Source organism: Xenopus laevis, chromosome 6S, assembly GCF_017654675.1.
Source record: "Xenopus laevis strain J_2021 chromosome 6S, Xenopus_laevis_v10.1, whole genome shotgun sequence".
Classification (NCBI taxonomy): Eukaryota; Metazoa; Chordata; class Amphibia; order Anura; family Pipidae; genus Xenopus; species Xenopus laevis.
In genome coordinates, this window is record NC_054382.1 from 76,507,160 (window position 1) to 76,531,116 (window position 23,957).

Below are 23,957 nucleotides of genomic sequence, written 5' to 3' on the forward strand. Positions count from 1 at the left end.
AAAACACTACAGAGAAATCAGATTTAATTGCGAATACACCGAATTATCTGTAAAAAATCACAACAACCCAACCAGACAGATATATATATATATATATATATATATATATATATATATATATATATATATATATATATACACACACACACATATACATATCAAAGAATGAAAGAACAGAATGCAATAATTATCTTATATAATAATTATATAATCTTTGTGATCTTTTTACCTATCTTTAATCCGTGTTTTTTTTTAAAGAATGTGTCTGAAGACATTTATTATAAAAAGAAAATACAACATGTATCATTCCGGTGTCATTCATCTGAAATACAGATTCAGACTGCAGAATGATCCCCTGCTCTGAACTCTTGAGTTGAAAGTAAGTTTTCGTTATACTTTAGGGAAAACAATAGGTTCAGCTGCTTATTGCAAGGAGCAATTGTCAGGGGGAAGTTAAACTCAATTACTGTAACCATACTGAATAAAAAATACTGCCAAGGACAAAAATACGCCTGGGTAAAGGCAGCCACTGAATTAAAAAAATCGACATAAAGCGTATCAAATATTTATTCACCTGGGCAACAAAGGACTATGAATCATTGACAGGCGTGTATGTAACCCAGACTGCACTCCCTGCAATAGACTTAGCGCTGCTTCTATTGGTTCTTCTCTCTGGATATTATCATTGTCCTTGTTAATTAATCCGATGGATTTATTAACAGAGGATTAATACTAAGCAGAATTACCATTTTTTAAAAAAAAAAAAAAGACAGCAAACGTTGTCCTGGAATGTAGTATCTTTCCCACTGCTGCTTAAATCTGTTATATCCTTTCCATCCTGCAGTGTCGTAAAATAAATAAAAGCCAGTGCTGAATAATTATCAAAGAAAGATGAGACTATTCTCTGCATCTACTGTCAATGCGTCTGCGTCTACTGTCAATGTACTTGTCATAACTTTGGAGAATAATATCAGGAATATGTGAAGACTTGCCTTGTATGCCCCTCCCTGTTTCATAAAATCCCTTCTGTGTTTCATAAGACAAAGACAGTCAAGTGACTATCAGGAAATACAAGTTACTTACAGAAATATCCCAAACATTTATTTTAAAATCTTCAGCAGAATCCTGCAGTTTGGCTATTTCCTGTACAAATAATACCTTGTATTGTGATTTTCAGACACTTCATAGTAGCACCTGGGCTCATATTATTAATTGTTGCTATGATGTTCTCTTTATTTATCTTATCACACAAGAACCACCCATGTTACAACAAAAAACGGTGAGATTTGTTGTTGCCCTTTGATCTGGAAATGAAAGACTAATGAGTTTCTTGTCATATATAAAACTCATTTTATTGTCTTTTACTTTGTTCCGTTGCTTTGTGGATGGCTGAACATGCTACAACAGAGCTAAAAACGTTGATGGGGGGAGAGTTGGGGTTAAAAAATTACTTATTTAAAGAAGTTTCAAGGACCAACATGGAGAACTAGAATGTAGAGTGAAACCCCACTAAACAATAGGTAAACGAGATCACCAGATAAATAAAAAAAAGGCTTTAACAGACGCACCATATTTACAATCCCCATTAAATTACACATAAATAAATATATATACATGAACACTGATTCCCTTTTAGATTGGCTGCGACTTGTGTCCGAAAAACCAAAGTTCAAGGTGTTTCATTTTTACCTTTAGAGGGGGATGGGGGGGTAGGTACAACTTGAAGACATGACATGGAACTGTAAGTATTTTGTGTTCAAGTTTATTCACAATACTGATAACTGCCATCCTCTGGGCCTCTACAATCTCAGCTGAAGGGAAGGTGGTGAATCAGTCCGATGACACATATATATATATATAGATAGATTTTTTTTTTTTGTATTATTTCTTTTTCTTTAGAAAAAAATGTCTTTTATAAAAAGTTCCAACACTAAAACAGAGCTGTCTTGCTTGGCTCCATTGCCTGTTCTGTTAAAATCCATGTGTGGATTGACACCATCAGAGGGACTGGACAATGTTCTAAACCAGACTGTACTCCCATGATTTAGATCCCGGTTAGCCAGAAAACACGTTCTGTTCACTCGGGCGGGCGGGAGACCAATAGTGAAGAGTTGAATGCAGAAAGTTGCATCACTTTCGGTGTTTTTCATCTTTATCCCCTCCTTTGCTGTTGTCTGTATGGCTGTTGTTGAGGTACATTTTGTCCATTGCTTTGAGTGCCTCAGTGAGGTAATTCTGCAGGGCAGTGATAGCTGCACACACTGCTGGGCTCCCAAATCCATGAGATATAAGGTTGAAGTGGGTCAGGCAGCTCTGGATCCCAGGTTCCAGAATGGGATTTGGTCTGGAGTTCCCCAAGGGAGATCTGTCCTGAGACAGCAAATCTGTGAATTCTTTACAAATCTGTCTGCAAAACAACACAACACATGTACAATCAATATCAAGTCTTGCATGCCAAATTATAGACGAGCAGCTAATACACAGAAGCCAAAATTGTTTTTCATAATTACCTCCTGGACAGTGATTTTATCATTCATCTAATATACCAATTCAGAAGAAAACTAATTGTAAAATGTTTAAATTCTGACCATATTTATTAAATCATAATAGGGCTTGTTTCATGCACTTGACAAAATTGCTGTTCTGGAACAAATGCACAAGGGGATGAAATATATGGAATCCAAGAGTACTGGCTACAGACTGCCCCAAGCTAAGATCAAGGTTATACATAAACACATGGCTGCGCATCTGTTCCTTACAGCCTGGTTCACTTGTATTTATATACAGTAATAGATGGGAGCTCAGCACCACTGAAGATACCGACACGTGGGGAGGGAATGCTGGGAAATATTGTGGTGCAACAGCTGACGTGCCATTAATAAAAATAATAAACAGCTCTACAAGAACTATTGGTTCAAAAATCCTTAGAAAACCCTTAAATGAGTTGTTTACCATTCAAATAACTTTTGGTATGATGTAGAAAGTGATATTCTGAGACAATTTGCAATGTGGCTTCATTTTTGCATTATTTGTGGTTTTTGAGTTATTTAGCTTTTTATTTAGCAGCTCTCCCATCTGCAATTTCAGCCGCCTGGTTGCTACGGTCCAAACTACCGTAGCAATCATGAACCGATGTAAACAAGAGACTGGAATATGAATAGGAGAGGGGCTGAATGGAAAGATGAGTAATAAAAAGTAGCAATAACAATACATTTGTAGCCTTACAGAGTATTTGGTTTTTAGATGGGGTGAGTGACCTCCCCAGACCCCATCTGAAAGTTAACAGAATAAGGGATTTAATTAAAAAAACTGAAAATAAAGAATAAAAGACCAATTGAAAAGTTGCTTCGAATTAGCAATTCTATAACATACTAAAAAGGTGAACCACCACTTTAATATTGTTCCGCAGTCAGGTAAAGCTAATTTTACTGTTACACCGGGTGCCGTTTAATTAGAATATTAGTAGAGCAGATTAATGGCCGTGATTTTCCTTCAGTTAACGATTAACTTGAGGGTAATATAGAAGTCGATTCATGCGCGAGAGACAAAGTGGCCGGGTAGGGACAGACTTACTTTGTGGCGAGAAGCATGTTCTTCCGCGTTACTTGCTCGTTTGGGTCGGAATGTTGCCGGTTGACATATTCAGCCGCCGCTTTGGCAGGGAATTCTGTTTCGCACACGTAGCCGAAATCTCTGGCCAAATGGACTGCCTCTCCTTCGGAACAAAAGCAAATATTCAACATATATTGGTAAAAAGGACAACCTCTTTTGTTGTTTATGTTGGGGGCCCTAAAAGTAATTTGCTGAATGTCCCTGTACATTCAACATTCTCCACTAAACTATTTGTTGACTATTTTGACTATTCGACACGGTTCCAGTAACCATCTGATTGTGCTAACATTACTTTATCCATGTTAATTCTCATGTAAACACAATTTTATAGTGTTGCTGGGGGGCAGATGGGTTTACATTCTGTTTTACATTGTATTGTATGAGGATAAGGACAAATAGACTGAGATTTTAGTTACTTTTCTGTTATTACAGCCCCTGTACTATACAGGCACTCCTTTTATTATTATTATTATTATTATTATTATTATTATTATTATTATTATTATTATTATTATAATTATAATGTGACTATTGGGTTGCATAAGGAGAAGGTGAAGGCAGGAGCTTCCCAGGCAGTCAAGACTTGTTATTTATTCAAGGCTTTACACTGATCTTTTCTGTGCACGCTGGGCCATTAGGCAGGAGGAACACAGGGTCAGTGTACGGAATCTGCCTGTTTTGTGGATTTTCAAATCTTTGGTTTTAATTTCCTGAAGCAGTAGAATTTTTACTGCAGGGTTTCCTGCTATTAGCTGCACTCCGGAAAGACGCATGCGCCAATTAGAGCATCAAAGCGCAGACAGACGCAGAGCTGCTTTTTAAAAAGATGGAGAAGCTCAGGCACAAGTGAGATCAGCACAGCTCTCAGTCCTGTCTGCAAACGAACTTTACTGTAACCAACTGGACTGGGTGTTGGCAAGGATTTTATTCAACGAAAATTCTCAGTATGAATAGAGAGAATCAAGAGGTTTGAGAAAAATGTTGGGATTTGAAGATAATCATCATATTTATGTGTTGTATTTCTCAACATAAAGTGCTTATTATCGGTTCCTATATCCCCACTGGGACTGCAGCACACAAGCCACATATCATTTATCCTTATTATTATCCTCTATTAATAAAGCCACTTTAGAAGAGGAAATGCAAGGGTATATTATTCTGTAGTAGAAAACGAGGCTACAGTCATTAGGAGTTTTGTTATACCAGGGTGGGAAATTGTGAGGCTCCATTACACTCTGACACAGGTCATCAATGGTTAACATTAGAATCAGCTGTAAGTCTATAACTAGTGGTACATAGACCCTAAATCACCACCACCACCAGGAGCACAAAATAGTGGCAATCAGGAGCCATTAGGAGCAGTTATGCAATAAGATGCTGAAAGAAAAATAAACATGAGTTCCTTACCCTCCACTAGGGATGTGAGGAGCGTGACATTGGCAGCTTTGCGTCTTCCTGCCGGCAGGTTTAACCCTATCTTGTCTAGCTTCTCCCTCAGAGACCTTCCTCCGTTTTTAGATTTTGCCCTGTGGAAATGCAAAGACATTGGTTACACTGGTCCAATCCAGAAGCGAGGGACTGTGGGTGGTGTATAAATGTACTTTTCATTTTTATTTCAGGGTACAAATTCTACTGGAGCCCTCTAAAAGTATTGCTTGTTTCTGTTTTGGAAATATGTTTGCAACAATCACTGCCATAATATTGAAAGGGGGGTCTTTTTTTGTACATAACGAAAGAAAATGTATTTCTAAGCAACTTTCTAAAAGTGTATCATTTTTTAAAAAGGAAATAGTTTTAAAATAATCTGTAATTGCAAATACTTTTGAAAGCAGTATCTGTCTGTTGTTCACCAAACATTTTTTTCAGTTAAGTTGTTTTCCATAAATAAAGACTTTTTTCAATGCTTTCCATATTTTATTTTTTACCATTTTCCCAAAATGTAAATTTAAAGTTTAATGTTCCTGTCTCAGCCTGGCAGCTCAGTGATCCCGGAGCATTCTGAACTGTTTCAATTAACTACATTTAATTGCTACATTTAGCTGATACATTTCTCAGCAGTATCTGTGGAATATCAGCAACTGTTGTATCAATTATTCTGTGATTCTGCTCAGCAGGGACAAATATAACAAATGTATCAATTTAAAACAGTTAAAGAGTCGGTGACACCCCAGAGCTGCTTTAGAAGGTGACAAATTAAACTTTATACAACAATATTATTAAAATGCCCACAAATAGAAAATAGAAAGTAATTGGAAAAAGTCTTTGTTTCTGATGATCCAACCAACCAACTGAACCGAAAAAAAGTGTTTGAAGTTGAACAACCCCTTAAAGGTAGTCCTGTTTCTGACGTCTGAAACAATGTTTCCTGACTTCTGTTACATTGAAACAATGCAGCAGAAGCTAACTGTAGGGCCTGTAAAGCAGCTGGCTTGGTCTATAGTGCTTTAAGTGATAGAACTGGAGAACAGCAAGGGACACGTTTTAAATGCAATCATAACTGGGAAGCCATTGAACATTTTTAATTAATGTAAATTGGAATGTTGCTCAGAATTGAATTTTCTTTCATTATGCAAAACACATAGTTTGCTGGGGGAAAACTGGCTTATGCCCAACGAGAATGGTTAGATCTTCTGTTAAAGGGCGTTATGGGCATCACATTTTAGTTGCAGCACAAAAACCCCTTGTAAGTGGCCTGTTAATATTTCGCCCCATATAGAGTCTACTTAAAACCTCTGCTGCTGCTTTCTTTAAAATCATTTGAAATGGGTTGTGCTATATCATAGAATTAGGTGGGTGGGACTCCCCCACATGTATTGCCTAGAAGAGAGTCAAGGTGACATCACATGATCCTCAATCCAAAACCAGACATAGCTTCCCACTGAAATGCCCTTTATTAGTAGTGTGTTTTTGGCCTTTATATTCTTATATCTAAGCGTGGGGCTATATGATATATAATTCTGCATCATTTTTTGTTCATCTCATTTACCAGATTATTTCATCAACAAAACCAAATGCAGAAACCATAAAATACAAGGCAAAACTGATGCCTCTGACCTCTGACAGCTGATAAGGAATATGTATGGAGGTTGTAGTTCAACGGGTTGTTCACCTTTGAGATAACTTTTAGTATGATAGAGAGGGATATTCTGATACAATTTGCAATTGGGTTTTCATTCTTTATTATCTATGGTTTTTTAGCTATTAAGCTTTTTATTCAACAGCTTTCTAGTTTTCAGTTTCAGCCATCTGGTTGCTAGGGTCCAATTTCCCCCAGCAACCCTGCATTGATTTAAATAAGATACTGGAATATGAATAGGAAAGGGGCTGAATATTATATAACACTAAAAGTTACCTTTAAAGGTGAACCACCCCTTTCAGCAATAACAAAACATAATTATCTGTACTAAATTCTGTTGTCCAGACAGTGTAGAAAAGAGTGCGTGTGCGCAAACAGAAGAGTGGTACAAGATAATTATATGAATATACACAATATACACATTATACCCAGATTGCTGGCTCTGCTGTATATACTTCACACTAGAAGCAATACTTTTATATCCTCTGATCATCCCTACCTATGAACCCCCACCTCACAAACACAACACACACATGGGTCATTTATCAACACTGGGCAAATTTGCCCATGGGCAGTAACTCATGACAACAATCAGATTGCTGCATTCATTGTTCTACTTGCAGCTAGTGTTAAAAAGCTAATCACTGATTGGTTGCTATAGGTAACTGCCCATGGGCAAATCTGCCCAGTGTTGATAAATGAACCCCTGTGTTTGCAGCTGAAGCCCACCACCACCACCACCAGACATGCGCAGTTCCCTCCAGAATATGAAAGCGGGTCTCACCTCCTTAGTACTCCCCCCAGCAGCGAAGCATTGAGGCACTCGGGCGGGGACAGTCTTCTTTGGACTTCGGCCACTGTCACCTTGTACTTTGAAGTGGAGCTGAGCAGAGACAGGCGTCCGGGGACTGAGCAGAACACCTCGTTGGGATTGAGGACTCCTCCGAAGAGATTGTCTTTGTTGAGAGAGAGGGACGACACCGCATTGTTATTGGATTTAGACAATGATACAGGCCCTGCAAAATAAAGGAATGCCAGTCACACCAAGAAACTAAGGGGGGCTGTTCCCCCCTCGTAGCATGACCAACAACACTCAGAGCAGCTTATCAACCGACCCTGCGTCTTAACCTTGTAGTTGCTTGACTACAACTCCCACAATATCCTCAAGATTCATAGCATGGTGTGAGTTGTAGTCCAGCAACACCTGGAGGCCCAAGGTGTAAGGCCAAGGTGTAAGAAACAGGGAAAGTGGATCAAAGGAGTGAAAGCTCAGTGGGCTGTCTATATTCTTGGTTATTATATCAGATTATTGGTCTTCTTCGTACAATAGTGATGCAGAGCAAATACCCCCTCTGCAATTATTGCTCCACGATTATGTTCCCATCCTCTAATACTATTTACTGGGGTTTATGTATCACCGTTACCTCAAATTTGCGATTATGTTCTTTTTACTGAAAATAGGCAGGCAAGCGAGTTGTAGATGCTTAAATCATTATCGGGGTTAACTTGGATAATAAAGAAAAGCGACCTGCGAGGTCCTTTAGCGCCACATACAGACAGAAAGTCGCAAGTGAACGGCAACAAGACTTTGCTGAAGGAAAAAGCTGTCTGATTTAATTACTGATTAAAGTTAGATAGTTCTGTAGTGGGCTTCACCTCTAGGTACAAGCTCAACCAACAGACAAGGAGCCACAAAATAAAAAATAATACAGGGGGCTGGATGTTTGTTTTTAATATCATTGCAGTCGCTGACATCTCTAGCTCTGTCTCTCGTTTCAGCTATTGCAAATATTGTACAAAAATAACAATACAGGCAGTGTTTCTGTTTAGTGAAACAGGGAGACATTGCAGTTGTTTTTTTATTTTATTTTTTTAAATAACTCTCTTCAACCAAAGCTATATGCATTTATTCTGTGATAGAATGGATACAGCAAGAAATAGACCCATTTTCATATTAATTTAACTATTTTTTTTATTTATTTTTTGCTGCTACTCAGAACCAAAAGGGTCTCATGTCCCACCCATTTCCACACAAGCAGACTCATTCGCATGTAACTGTAAGTAGCGTCTGAAATCAGGTAAACGCAACAGTCCAGTCACAATATGTTGTGAAATTGATTCCCATTAAACTCACAATTAAACAAAGCAACAACCCCAGCAAAAGCAAACACAATTTCACTGATACAAAAAGAGCCCCCTTTTGAAAAATCGCAAAATTCGCGTAAAATGTGCATTTTTGCTTAAACAGATTATAACAATGTGATTATCCACGAGTTAAATGTAAAACTGTTGGGTGTGTTTATTTGTGTTTTATCTCCCCTTATAGGCCGAAGGTATGGAAGCATCCACCAACTTTACGCAATGATTTAACAAAATAAACCGATTGAGCAAAATCCCTATTAAAGTCAATCAGCGCCTTGTAGCTAATGGGCTCTGTTTAATGTCAGTGTAGCCTGAATGTAAATGGGCAGCGATGTAACTAAACGTATAATCATCTGGGTATGAACAGCCTGGGAGTCTGATTTGTTGGGGGTATTCAGACGTATGGGGGCTCTTGGATAGATCACTTGTGACATTAATAGCTCTGGGGAGGCTAATAGAGACAATAGGGCTTAAACGAACTCTTGAGATTACTAATAAAAGAGCCAATTATCATGTTGACGTGCAAAAGCGCATCCCTAAGATCCATCTCTTCTAAATCAAATTTTCGCTTTGTAAAAAAACTCGAAAAATATGGAGTTCCAAGCAGTCTTGTTTTCAGTTTGGAAAATTCAAAGTGTTCAACATAACCCCCTCCACCCAGCTCTGCCCAACATAAAGCACCTTTCTCTCACCCACGTGTGCTGCCAAAAGCAACGAATCTTCTTGATAAAATAAGCGAATAAAAGCTGCCTATTGTTCAGTATCCACACCATATGCCAAGAGGAAGCATCAACTGTACAAAGCACAAATCCACTAAATGCCTATCACACACAATAGAACCCACAAACTGACACTTTTAAACACTATCAAATCTGTGACACCTCCTGCAACAAATTCTTTACTTTGAAAAATGAATATTTCCAGGCTATTATCCTGAGCATATTTCTATCACTTTAAGAAGATGGAGCTCACTCTGCAATTACTCAGGCTTCAAGTTTTAACTACTTCAAAACGAAGCTTGGCAGGATCTGTTTTTGTTCGCTTTGGAAAAAGCTTGTGCGGACTTGTTAGGAATGCAAAGAGAAAATAGCCTACCTTTCTTAATTACAGTTTGATCTGGGATGTTGATACTCTGGTCCTCAACGTGCTGCAAAAAATATATATATTTTAATGCACTTTAATTACAGTAGTACAGTAGATCTGCTGCTGTGAGTAGGGACATTGATCTTGCATTTCTAGATTTCTGGTTAAAGCATCTCAGCAAATAATCATATTAAGCTCCCTCTGTACATTTATGCATATTTTCCTATATTTTTTCCATCGGTTGATTGAACAGTATAAACGATAACATTCTTTGAAATACTGTTTATGAACGATACGAGATGGGTAGGTGCAGACTGAATGAAAGGGGAGCCATAGAATATATGCAATTATAATTGTGTGATGAGAGGGGTAAATCACTACTTATTGTAGGTCCCCAAACACTGACACATTAAACCAGTATAGAATTCGTTTTAGGTCACCACAATACACTGAATATTTAGATGATGCTTTGATATGAATAAATAAAAATGAGATCCGGGGTGAAATAACATCTATCCCTTTGTTTACAGCAGAAAAAAATGATTCACTTTGGAGATATTACAGCTCTCTGGTAGTGTGATTTAAAGGCACAGAGCTTTGTCCAACAATAATACAGACTGTAGCATTTTTTTTATCCCTTCCTGGATTTATGCTCTTGTTAATTGTGCCTGATCTCAATGATTCCGGGTGGATGGTACTAAGTTAGTCTATTACAGATTTTATTATACTCCATGCTCTCATTTGTAACTTGCCTAAAGTGCTCCTGCATTTAAGCATAATTAAATTGAGAAATGTTCAGCATTGACTTCTACAGTTCTTGTGTTTTAAGTATATGGGGAAATATGATCCCTTTATGCTTGCGAACTAAGCCCATAAAGTAAATGTACTGTGCTATATAATACTTTGATTTCGGTGGTTTCAAGAAACGTTCACTTCAACGAATCATCAGATCCACATTTAAGTACCCCATGGTGCTATTTTATCATTAACTAGTTTCCTAGATATCCCAGACGCTTTCAACCCTCGGACGCCTCGCTTTGATACAAATTTAAACATCTTCCATGTGAAGTATATTCTGAATTGCATCCACCGGGATCGTTTTCTGTGTTCTGACTTTTGTGGTTTCAAAATGCTCAATATTTATGTTTACACTGAACAATCTTTCTTCAGAAATGAAGCCTAGGCAGTCACTGTCATGTGGCAGGAAAATTACTGATATTTGACACGCCTATCTAGCTAGTTATTCGAAAATATTGGAGAAGAGAGTAATCTCTACAAATTAACAATAGTAAATTTGCCGTTTTGCAGATGTAATAGTTGTCAGTTTGTGCATTTTATTTTTGTTGTATTCAAATATATATGTGTTTATTTATATATAGATAGATAGATAGATATATATATACACACACACACACACACACACACACACATATATATATATATATATATATATATATATATATATATATATATTTATATTTACACAATTAGGCCAAGATGCTGCCAATTATTTAGTATTTAGATTTGACTAATTATACAAAAGGCATAATTTTTTAAAATAATTAATCTACATTGTTGTTATGATTGTGATCAACACAGTCATAACAATAATGTAGATCCTTTTAAAAAAAATTGACATCAGGGTCGCTTAAATATTTTTTTCATTATCAACGTGCGAATTTCTAATTGTTCAAGCTGTCAAATCGCACCATCCTCTGGCAAAGCACATTTCATTGAATGACTTATTAACATGTGAAGACTGATGTATGGATGAATTCACCCCAGTGTTCTGTTTAACTGAATCATTTAGAATAATTCAAGGTTAAAATGGAATTGTGGAATGCAGCAGTATTGATCTGTTTTCAGTATGTCTACAAATAATTTATATTTCGACTTTCCCATGATACCTGATGTAATATTAGTTGGTGAGGTGTATCTACTAGAGCTTGGCAACTCACTAACGATTCATCAGATTAACACATTGGCCCTTCTTTGTTAAAATGAGGGAATGTAAAAAAAATAAAAAATATATTTTTTATAAATAAGGGTTTCATTTTGTTCCAAATGCAGGTAAGCATTCAGGTCGCATTTCTGCATACATTTCTTTAATTATAAGGGACATATTATTTATTACACAGCACATCCATTCTGCCTGTGGCCTTAGGTTTTTAGTTGGTATAATTATTTTGGCAGATGCCCTTCATCCAACATGCTCTTGGAAAGCTGCAATTAAAGTCATGCGTTATTATGCGAATATTATTAGGTTTGGGGTTTCCTTACGGATACTTCATCCATAAGGATGCACAATCTGCGGCCTTCTAGCTGTATCTGAACTACAACTCCCAAAAATTTGCAGTCCAAGCACAGCTGGTGGTGCAGACTGGAGACCCCGCAGTTAACTGGATAAAATCTTATCTTTATCGTTGAGTGGAAGGAATTAAAGGGACTATGCTTACCGATATGTCTTCAATAGCATGAGGTATGGAGTGTAAAGGCAGGTCCCCCAGTCCTGAGCTGAGTCCGTGATGCCCATGTAGTAAATCTTCGTGCCTCCTATAATCCCTCCGGGGGTCCAGACCGGAGAGTTGGTGCGGTAGCCCCCGATGTGTGTGTAACAAACTTGTCTCTTGGCTCTGTCTCTGTCCCGGCCAACCTGGGTGCTGTGGTTGTGGCTGGGTATGGAGGGAATTAAGACTATAGGGGTCATTGACGTGGGAGTAGGGATCTTGAGACTGGGGGTATATTGGCTGGTAGGGCGGAGGGAAGTAGGGGGGCTGGAAATCAGCATTGGGGGTGTGAGAGAGTGGGGGGGCACTGGCATAAGGAGATTGTCCCACCGTGCCCAGCTGGGGTAACCGACCAGTCCCATTGCTGGTGCCATCATGGCGATCCTACAAAAAAAGACAAAAGAACAAATTATATTAAACCGATACTCTTGAAATTAAGCAGCAAGACCTTTAAACTCCATTCTGTACTGGTAGGAACTTGTTTAAGATTCCCTTGTATATGCCAGTCTAAAGACCAGCATTTTGTCAGCTGAAAAGTCTGTTTATTATACAGGCCTACAACACCCGTGAAAGTGCTGAAAGATGCCTATGAATACATTAGGCCAATGCTTAGCAGACACTCATATTTCTGCTGAAATCAGTGGCCGTGTTCTTAGATAAAAGTGCAAGGCCCTCTTACATGTCTGCAGGATAAAAAGCCTCAGCCGCATAACCATAATGGTTTGTTATGATGTGAGAGACAAGTCTGTCTTTTATTACAAATGCCTGTTCCCTTTGCTGCAAGGAACCCATTGTAACAATGTGATCAGACTGAGCAAAAACATAATGAATTCATAGGAAGTACATTCAAAGCAATCAGCGACTGCACTACACTTCCAAATACAAAACCAAGGATAGAAAATATACACAAAATATTTTTCTAATCAACCATGGTAGGGGAATGAAATATTAGGCAAATGTCTATTAAATTAAAGGGCATCGCGCAGTAACATGTTTAAGTTTAGCGTCGAAAGAGCAGATTATTCCTCTTTTAAAATTTGGAAAACACTTAAATTAAAGTAAATTAAATAAATATAGCATTTGTCATGACAAAGGGGGGGGGTGACAAATCAGAGGGCGATCCAAACAGATAAAAAAGGATAAAACAATTTCTGTGCAATCAAAAAGCATCAATGCAAAAAGAAAAAAGAAGAAGATGCCCAGATCAGAGACATTAATACAGCATCATTGCTAGCAATAAGCCACTCACCATAGCGGAAAAACTGTGAACCAACATCTGGGAAGAGGATATAGATACAAATTGCAGAAGAGAAATCAGAAAGAAAACGTTGATCAAAGAAGAAATTTAAAAAAAAAAAAAAAATAGAGAAGTGGTAAAAAAAAAAAAAGAAAATAAAATCCCAGGTCTAGAAATTGGTCTCTAGAAAATCATAAAGACCAAAGCTCTGTAGGCATAATAAGGAAGCATATATAATCCATCAGAAGTGGAGGAAATTCTTCTTCATTTTGGGTTGAAAGCACAATTGCTATTCTGGGAGGGGTGTTTTAGGCAAAGTTTGGATTTCTGGTTTCCTTAATCCTTGTCCCCCAGACTCTGTTCCTGGGCGCAGCTCCGCAGGCTTTTCCTACTAACAGGCACAGACTGCCAGCCTTGCAGCCCTCACATTCATGACTATTAATATTACACCGATACTTAATAAAGAAAGAATGCTTGGAAATCGAGCGTGAAGCGAAGAGGCAACTCAAGGCAGAACCCTGTTCTAAATGACGTCCATTGAATGAAGAGGCAGTGTATCTAATCAGAGGTGGAGGGGGAGGAAGAGGAGGGCGAGACTCACAGAGAGTGAGGAAGAGAGGGGGGCTGACTGACGAATCACAAGGAAGGGGGGGACAGTTTAAAGGTTGCAGGGCATGCAAAAGGGAAACAGCTCCAGAATATGGGGATCAGCAGTGACAGGGAGGAGGGGGGGGGCAGATAAAAGGATTTGGCACCTGGGAATCCTGGGAATATCCTGGAAATGACATGTCCATGTCTGAGGTCCTTCTCTTGCCGCTGGGGACGGGAATGCTCTCTGTGGCGTTCAGCCCTTTGCTTTTCATTTCTGAATCTGAGGGGGACGAATCTGCTGTCCTCTGAGCCTGATCCATAGCCCGATGGGCTTCAAGCACAAGTGCCACAGCAAAGAAGCACTTTCAGAAATGTGCCCGTTAGCTGTCCGTGTGTCCTCTTGCCCCAGATCTCAGCAGCTCCAACTCAGTGTCCTTATTTCCCACGCGAATAACCTGTAGCACTGCGTGTGGCTAAACATGTAATGCAGGTCCTCCTTCCACAACCCAGCAAAGCCCTGTAATGAGTGTGAGACAATAGAGAAATCCACCCTCGCTGCTGTGCTTGTGGGAGCATGCAGGGCCCGGAAGGGAGCGGGGCAAGTCTCTTCTTTTTGTTTAACTCTGATTTCCTGTCCGTGTTGGCAGATCCAGTGGTCAGATACGACGGTTTGCCAGGAAAGCAGATGCTAGCAGTATTCGCAGCGGTTCTGTCCCAGTCAGTCTGCAGATTGTGGGGGGTCGGCCGAGTCCAGCGTGGCTCAGTTCTGCCCGGCTCTGAATCTGCCTCCCTTCCGCCTGTCCCCGGCTCTCCTTGTCTCCCACTCTAAACCCGTCAGACTGGCTCTACCACTCCAGCAAACAACTCCTCCAAAATATGTCATGTACAACTATACACAGCTCCTGGCTGGCTGGGGTTAGAACAACAAGAGACACCTACCGCTTGCATATCCCTGTACAAATATGCACTGCTTACACAATAAGGTTTCAAGCAGGCGCTGAAAGGGAGATTACAAGAGCCTTTGCCTAATGCACCGGGACCCTGCTCTACCCTCCTGTCTGATCATTTACCTGCGACTCCAAAGCCTTACCAAATATTCAGCTTTCAGTCCAGGGAAAACATCAGAAATGTGAGTGCTGTGTGTCTGCCGCATAGTCTCAGCTCAGGGAACTTCATTTATTTCTTCTAAAAATACAGATCTAAATTAAATGACTGTACAATGAAGCAGACATTTTCTTGGGAAAAGTGTTTCAACGAATTGCTTTGGAAACGCTCGCAAAACCGCCGGGTGTGTGTGCGACTCAGTGCCGCTGCCTGCAAGTCCTAACAAGACAGTGATCCATGCCCAGTAGCAACCCCTACTAACATGTCCTCTGTACCAGGCTGTCTCTCAGGTGTGCTCCCCCACTGCACTATTTCCACTATTTCCCCCACCCTAATCCGACCCTGACAGTTTAGAAGCATGGGGAAGGGAAGAATGTTTAAAAATAAATAAATAAATATATACATTTAAAAAAAAAAATATATATATATATATATATATATATATATATATATATATATATATATATATATATATATATATTTATATATTCCAACATTTTATATAAAATCTGCTTTTATTTCCGAAATTATCCATATTGATGATCCATATTGTCAAATGGTTTTAGTAGTATATATATATACTTCATTTTACTTATATACTAATATATGTATAGTATATATACTAATATATATATATATATATATATATATATACACTAAAACCATATGACACAAAATGATCCATCGGAAACAAATGCAGATTTTGTATCAAATGTTGGAAATTAATAAAGATATTGAAACTATTAATGTTACTAAGTGACAGGTTTGTGAGTGCAGATATGTGTGTTTAGTATTTTAATAGTACAATCCTTACAGAATAACTCCCTGCACACTCAAGGTACTGATCGGAGTTGTAAAAAACATTGTTTGAAATAAGTGCTGCAGGGCCCTTACCTCGAACTCCTCATATTTGATATTATCCGTTAGTTTCCAGAGCATTTTCATGGGTCGCTGGGAAGAGACTTTTCCAGTTCTTCCTTGTGCCTAGTCCTGTGTGCAGCAGTCCCTGTGTGTGCCTAACAGAGAGGGAGGCTGGAGTGATGCTTTTGGTGCACTCAGATCTCCCTCTAATGGTGGAAAGTTTCTATTTTTTTCCCAGTAATAAGTCCTGATGTGCTCATTAGCATACAGGCAACTGCCCCATTGCTCTCAGCCTCCCAGTCTGCACTAGGGGACCACATTGGGATACCATAGCCCAAACTTTAATGAAACATCATCAATAGATCTATTTCCAAAGGAAGTAATATTTATTTGTTTCTGTGTGTTGCAGTCCTTAAATTATATTTCTATATTTGCATACAGCTACCACAAAAAAAAAGAATGGCACTGTATAAATGATTTATACCACCTAACAATTATTTCAGGGTTATAGCCTCTATAATAAAAATAGCCCCCCAACTAATTTCTAGATGTAGCACTCAGAGACCCTTTTAATTGAAGGGAGATGAGAAAATGATGTTGGATCTAATGAGATGGGTTTCACTCTGACACTCGGTTGTGGGAGCAGAACTAATTGTACTAAATCACATTACACTAGAAGAATGAGTGGCCTATTCTGGGCTTATTGGGTTATTACAGAGGAGTGATTTTGCCTGGTGTAATTATTAAGGCAAATAATGTGCCTATTGTCTCTTCTTTTCGTTATGTTAGTATGTAGTCTGTAGCTCAGTTTATAGGGGCACAGTGGGTATAATGATAAGACAATGGGTTGTGGTAAATGAGATGAGAACTGGCTAAAGAAAGTGTCTGGAGCCACCATTGGGGTCTAAAGCCAATGTCATGATGATTTTAGAAGTATCTACAACACAAGACCGAGGTTCTTTTATTGTGTTCTCCCTTTAGTCTTGTATAAATAGTTGTTCTTTTCTCTTATTGAGGTTGAAATTGAGCTCAGAGTCATTCCCCAGCCTATGCAGATTGACTGGCAGCATGAAAAGGGTCCAACTCGAGCCAGCGCCATCCAGGGAGGCCAGACAGACCCGGGCCCATCAACACGATTACCATGACCGCCCAGCTAATTGAATGTGAATATTCACCCGAGGATCAAACATTAGAGAGATGGGAGCGATCCCTTTAACACTAAAACCCCCCAGATCAATAGCCCTCGCATTAAATGGGCATTAACATTTTTGGGTGGAGTAGGTGCTTTTAAGAGCTGCTAATGATGTGAAACTCAAAAATATAGATGTGTATGGTGGTTCCTTATTGAGCCCTTGCTGAACTAATGAACATAACTTTTACTGTGAGGTACATAAAACAAAGAAAGGAATAACCTATCTACTGTTAAACACAGGGTTAAACAAATCAAGGGTTGGTTAATTTTCAGTAAACTTTTAGCATGTTATAGAATGGACAATTCTAAGTAACTTTTCGATTGGCCTTCATTTTTTCTTTTTTTTATAGTTTTTAAATTATTTGCCTATCTCTGACTATTTGCAGCTTTAAAATGGGGGTCACTGACCCCATCTAAAAAACGACTCCTCTATTCCGGCCCTCTCCTAATCATATTCCAGTCCATTATTCAAATCAATGCATGGTTGCTAGGGCAATTTGAATCCTAGCAACCAGATGAAATTGCAAACTGGGGAGCTGCCGACTAAAAAGCTAAATAGCTCAAAAACCACAAATACTGTATGACCATGTATATATCTAGACTGTATAGTTCTTTTGGGATTAATGTAACCCTCCAATAAGTAAAATCTAAGGATATCAGAACTCATCTGGGATTTTATATTTTATATTTTTGATTTGCTTGTATTAGACACAGGTTTTAAAGAATCATGTCACAAATGGTGTCACTATTCATCAACTATTACTGATGACACCACTGAACACTGTTTTAAGGAAACAATTTACAGGTTTCAGAATACACACTTGACTTGCTGCACTGACAAAGCAAATATGAAGTCTGATCTCGTTGCATTCGTGTGTGTTTGGGGTAGGGGAGGTGCTGGATGAGATCCCATAAGTCATATATGTGATATGCCAGAAGAGTTACGTGTCTCTACCATTACCCAGTAGGCTATAGCAACTTGGATCCAAATGTTTTTGTTTTCCTCCTGCAACATGCTAATGTGTAAAGATGTTTTCCCCCTACAGTAATAATAATTCCAGTGATACTGTAGCTCATTTAGAATTCCATAATGATAATTGTCAAGGAGGACAATAAAAAATCAGAGAGTAACTAGGAAATAGGAAATAGGAAATAGCAAGCATCTCCTAATATTCTTCATGACTCCCAGTTACAAATCTTCAAACTGGTGTATGGGAATGACAGCAGCAAGTCAAACCAAGCCATCCCTGTGCACTGGGGCCTGGCTTGGCTGCTTCTGCTTTTGCATTGATTTCTATGTGTACTTATTCTTTGTGTTTTCAGGTGAGTCAGCTAAATCCATCACAGAGGTACCGAGTAGGCAAAACCAGGACTGGGCTACAGTCTCAGTGATAACATGGAGTTAAATGGTATTCAAGTTGCTGTCCTCTAGCTGTTGACGAAAATGTTATTCAAGAAAACCTGACTCTTATATACTGTATCCGTGCCAGCAAAACCTAACTCCGAGTGAACTAAATAAAACCAAGTACACACACACACACACAAAAAGATAACTGTTCTAGCCACCAGTTACCTAACCGTCTCCTGTACAACCAATTCAAAGACAGTCGCAAAACTGTGTACAACAGAGATGAGCACTTTCCATTTGTTCTGCTGTCAATTTTGACTTAAAGGGATACTGCCATGGGAAACACGTTTTATCCCCCAAAACGCATCAGTTAATAGCGCTGATCCAGCAGAATTCTGCACTGAAATCCATTTCTCAAAAGAGCAAACAGATTTTTTTATATTCAATTTTGAAATCTGACATGGGGTTAGACATATTGTCAGTTTCCCAACTGCCCCAGTCATGTGAGTTGTGCCTGCACTTTAGGAGGGACTACTTTCTAACAGGCTGTTATTTTAAAGTGATACTGACACTAAAAAATGAATTTTAGCATATGAATGTACATCGATTGTTACCTATAGGTCATGTTGATTATTATAAATGTTAGTTGAAGTTCCTAAGCCTGACTCTCTGACACTATGACACTCTGACTTTGCCAGCCTGACTGTCCCATCTCAGCCTGTTAGTTACAGTTTCTAATGCTAACGGACTCCTGCTGCACAAATATGGCAGCCCCCTCATACAGGAACATGGGGGATCAGACAGGTAATGTAAAAGCATCATGCAAATACTTTATGCCAAAGTTAGAAGTAGTTTGCAAAGCCAATATTATAATAGATGTAAAAAAAAGTTTAATTTCAGGTGTCGGTATCTCTTTAATGTAACTGAATCAGTCTCAGTGGGACTTGGCTTTTACTATTGAGTGCTGTTCTTAGATCTACCACCAGGGAGTTATCTTGTGTTAGGGAGCTGCTATCTCGTTACCTTCCCATTGTTCTGTTGTTAGGCTGCTGCGGGGGTGATATCACTCCAACTTGCAGTACAGTAAAGAGTGAATGAAGTATGTCAGAGCACAAGTCACATGACCGGGAGCAGCTGGGAAACTGATATTATGTCTAGCCCCATGTCTGATTTCAAAATTGAATATAACAAAATCTGTTCGCTCTTTTGAAAAATGGATTTCAGTGCAGAATTCTGCTGGAGCAGCACTATTATCTGCGTGTGTTTTGAAAAAAACATGTTTTCCCAGGACAGTATCCCTTTAAAGAAACACACGCAGACAAACACTCACAAGGACACAGACCATAGCAGATTAGTAGTCAGCACAACTTCAACTCCCTTCTTTGGCTGGGTGCACGTCCTCCAATGGCCACTTCTCACTGGCAATACTGGCGAAAGAATTAGTCCAGCACCCACTGTTTAAGATAAAACAGCCTTTATTGGACCAAGGGCATTACAGCAACGTTTCAGACCAACTGGTCTTTTATCACAGACCATGACACCCTCACTAATCTTTTGTTCTTCTAATATGGAAGAACAAGACATGGACAAAGAAGATGCAATGTTGGCCCACACACCTTTGCATTATGGTAAGGGAAGAATAGTTGCTGCTCGCTTTAACTGGCTAGGAATAATTTATTATAGGGGCATAATAGAAAGCTTGTCCATAGGGAAACAGAAAACAACATTTCTTATCAGTCACAGATGTCAGCTGCTAATACAACAGTGTAACATAACCAAAAGGAAGGACGTGTCTCCCCACCTGCAGTATCTGTATCATTTCTACACAGTCTCCAGCACAGTGTCAGGATCATATCGCTCTACCCATATCTTCTCTAAAAAATGTACTTTTAAATTAAAGATCGCTCTGGGTAGACGGACTGCAAGTCTGCAAATACTTCTTTATAATCCTGGTTGTAATCGTAAATATGGGATTGAAATGGTCAGTCTGGGTTTTTCAGGAATATAATCATTAGCTCCCAAAGGTCATTTGCGTCTTTATAAACCCTGATGGAGACCTCGTCTAACTTGGAAAGGAAACATTTCATACAGTGTATTAAGGTGAAACACTTAGCGACTAGTAGCGGCTATTTTTGTGGCTACAGAATGCCAAAAAAATACCCTGCCATAGACAATACTTAGAATTGTGTCTGTTAAAACTCAAGTAATGTCTTAATTACCCCCAAAGGTCCCCACATCTCACTTGCATTCATTTGCATTGCATTCTTATACAATCTGATGTAAGGAGACCTGCCAGGGAAATGAACTTTCTTCCAGGAGCAGTTTACTATCAGTTAGGGTGCAGGGGACGCAAATAATGCGCCAAACGCTTGTGGGTAAGGTGGAAGTTGTAAACTAAACTATAAATACCTTACTCATAGCCACAAATAAAATAATCGAAGTTTTAGGCACTGCCTACAATATTGTTTGGGCCTGAGACTGCCAGAATCAGAACCTGGCAATGCTGGCTGCTGGTCACACGCGTCCTCGTTTGCGCACGGCTGCGCACGCGCGTCCTCTTTTACGCATGACCGCTCGTCCTCGCTTGCGCACCGCATAACGGCTATTGCGCTAAAGCCCATAACAATGGTCTACATACACTGTCAGTTAATGTAATCATGAAAATCACTCATGGACATAAGAGCAGCGCTTGTGTGAGCAGACCAGGCCCATGTAGTGGGCAGCAGGCATAAGCAGTTAGTGTCTGAGCCACAAAACAGCCTGTAAATAAGTGCCACGACGACCGCAGTGAATTACAGCAGGTCATAGTAATCTGTCTTCACCTTTTTACTTGGCAAAATAAAGAAGTGGCTCAGGGCGGATCGTACCCAGTTAATTCCTGATCTGTGCGTAAGGGCAGTGAAGGGCACAAATACACTGTTTAAATGAATGTGGCTCACAGCAAGGAACCGCAATATTGGGGTATGTCATTATCTGGCAAGAAGGATAAACACCTAAAGTGTATCATTGTAGCTGTTGTACAATAACACACGTTACACAGTTGCCTTATCCATGATCAACTCAATTTCCATTTCGTTTAAACAAAACATGAAATGCAATAAACTGGTCTCTGACCTGCCATTCCCCCATTTTAGCCAGTAGAGCCATCCTATGATGTGTTGCTGCTAATAGTCCTCAGGGGGATCCTCTTGCTGGTGCGACCGACTGCACAACTCCTTCTTCTCCCTTCACAGCAATATCTCACCTGTTCATAAGAACTGGTCGGTACCTGTGCGCGCCTGCGCCCTGCTGCTGGAATTTGCTCAGCTATTTCACTCACAATGCTGACAACTGTCTGGGGAGTTGATGGATTTACAGCAACAGAAGTCTCTGCACATAAACACTAGTTTGCACCCCCTCCCCCATAAGGATCCCCTTACCAGCTACTTTATTACTGGCCGGGAGGTGTGGAGACTTAATGGCTTCATGTCATCTAGTGCTAAGGTGATAATGTGGAGCTACTGTTGGGATTTAGCGACCTCCCATTGCCTTTGCCAAATTGATACAAAGCTAATACTTCAATAGCATGGATGACCTGTCTGAGAAAATAGCTCAAAAAGTTTCATTCTAGTTTTTATAACTTTTTGGCATTCTGTGTGAATGAGTGCATTGATATACAGTGACGCGCACACACTTAGGCAAACCTGACACTATTGCACCTATCCTTGGAGAATTAGCTTAACTAGTGCGCCCCCAGTTTGTGCGCTGCCAACCTGACAGGGGGTATGAGCGACAGAACGTGTGTCCTCCTCTCAGAGATTTCAGGTAAGGGAAGCAGATCGTCTGGCTGGGAGGTGCAGGTTCTCACTCTGCCTTGGACTGGTATCTGGAAAGTAATGAGCCATGAAATATGCCATTCACAGCACGTCAACTAGCAATTCCTACAGCCTATACATTAATGTCCAATCGACATCGATTACGAGAGATAGTAATCGAATCACTCGGGTATTTCCATTCAGTTGCCCCTAAAGATTCTCTACGTACACTGCGGCAAATGTAACAACCAGCGCAGTACAACAGCGCAAAACAACCGAGCCCAGAACCGATTCACCGTTTTGCTGTGCAATATCTCTGTAAAAACTATTACCCCCGACATTCCCAGAGTCCAATCATTAACTTGATGCTGCGAATGGACTTTTGATTTCCTCTAACTATCCAATGCACTAAAATGCGTTGAGCTCCGGTCCTGAAACTCTCTAGGCACTTCTGCTAATCGCTGACCTTAGGTGGCAGAGTAGGTGTCATTCTTTGTGGGCAACGATCATCTCTTGAAAGTGTAATTAGAGAAAGGACAATAGTTTCCATTAATATATATATATATATATATATATATATATATATATATATATATATATATATATATATATATATATAATAGTTTCCCAAAATTGACGCACTCAAGGACTTCATAATGCAGTTAGGACCCAAAGGTTGCCAAATTTTCCTTTTTAACTGCATTATGAAGTCCTGGAGTGCGTCAATTTTGGGAAACTATTACATATATATATATATATATATATATATATATATATATATATATATATATATATATATATATATATATATATATATAATCAAAATCTGGAATAAAGCATTCCTGGGCCAGCACTTCCCTTTGTAAAACAAGTGTCTTTTTATTATTTCATTTCACACATCACAGTTCTCCAACGTTTCGGTCCCTCTTGGAACCTTTCTCAAGGATGACCGTCCCCCAAGAGGGACCGAAACGTTGGAGCACTGTGATGTGTGAAATGAAATAATAAAAAGACACTTGTTTTACAAAGGGAAGTGCTGGCCCAGGAATGCTTTATTCCAGATTTTGATTATATGATTGAGAATTGGCCGTGCACCCCTGAGATTGCTTGATTGGAGTGCGGATACTGAAGATATATAACTATATATATATAGTTTTGTTTGTACACTCCTGACGAAGATCCCTGTGGGGGATCAAAACGTTGAGCCACAATAAACACCTTTTTTTGTTTTTGCAACTTTAAAAAACCTGTGAGTGTCGCTACTTTCTACTTTTGCATCTATTTTCAAATTGGCAGGCACCCAGGTATTTTCATTTGTAAACGATGTGCACCTTCAGACTACATATATATATATCTATATATATATAGATATATATATATATATATATATAGATATATATATATATATAT

The 23,957-nt window shown here is 39.1% G+C and overlaps 1 protein-coding gene across 8 annotated transcripts; it reads right to left on the reverse strand.

The window, feature by feature from the left end:
• Positions 1-1,333: 1,333 nt before the first annotated feature.
• tfap2a.S (to transcription factor AP-2 alpha S homeolog) lies at positions 1,334-22,082 on the reverse strand. Of its 8 annotated transcripts, none has more exons than XM_018268783.2 (8): positions 16,247-16,498; positions 15,339-15,433; positions 12,370-12,804; positions 9,926-9,977; positions 7,473-7,704; positions 5,020-5,138; positions 3,574-3,715; positions 1,334-2,407 (listed from the first exon to the last, which is right to left on the reverse strand). In XM_018268783.2, exons 2-8 carry the CDS (start codon positions 15,399-15,401, stop codon positions 2,131-2,133), a joined length of 1,320 nt encoding a protein of 439 aa, XP_018124272.1. In that variant the 5' UTR covers positions 15,402-15,433; positions 16,247-16,498; the 3' UTR covers positions 1,334-2,130.
• Positions 22,083-23,957: the final 1,875 nt, after the last annotated feature.

Coding starts and splice junctions, on each gene's coding strand:
- tfap2a.S (XM_041567221.1), bottom strand. CDS start 14,568: ATGGATCAGGCTCAGAGGACAGCAGATTCGTCCCCCTCAGATTCAGAA. Junction 13,697..14,412: donor GATATTCCCAGGATTCCCAG/GTGCCAAATCCT, acceptor TCCTCTTCCCAG/ATGTTGGTTCACAGTTTTTC. Junction 9,978..12,369: donor ATGCTATTGAAGACATATCG/GTAAGCATAGTC, acceptor TATTTTTTGCAG/CACGTTGAGGACCAGAGTAT.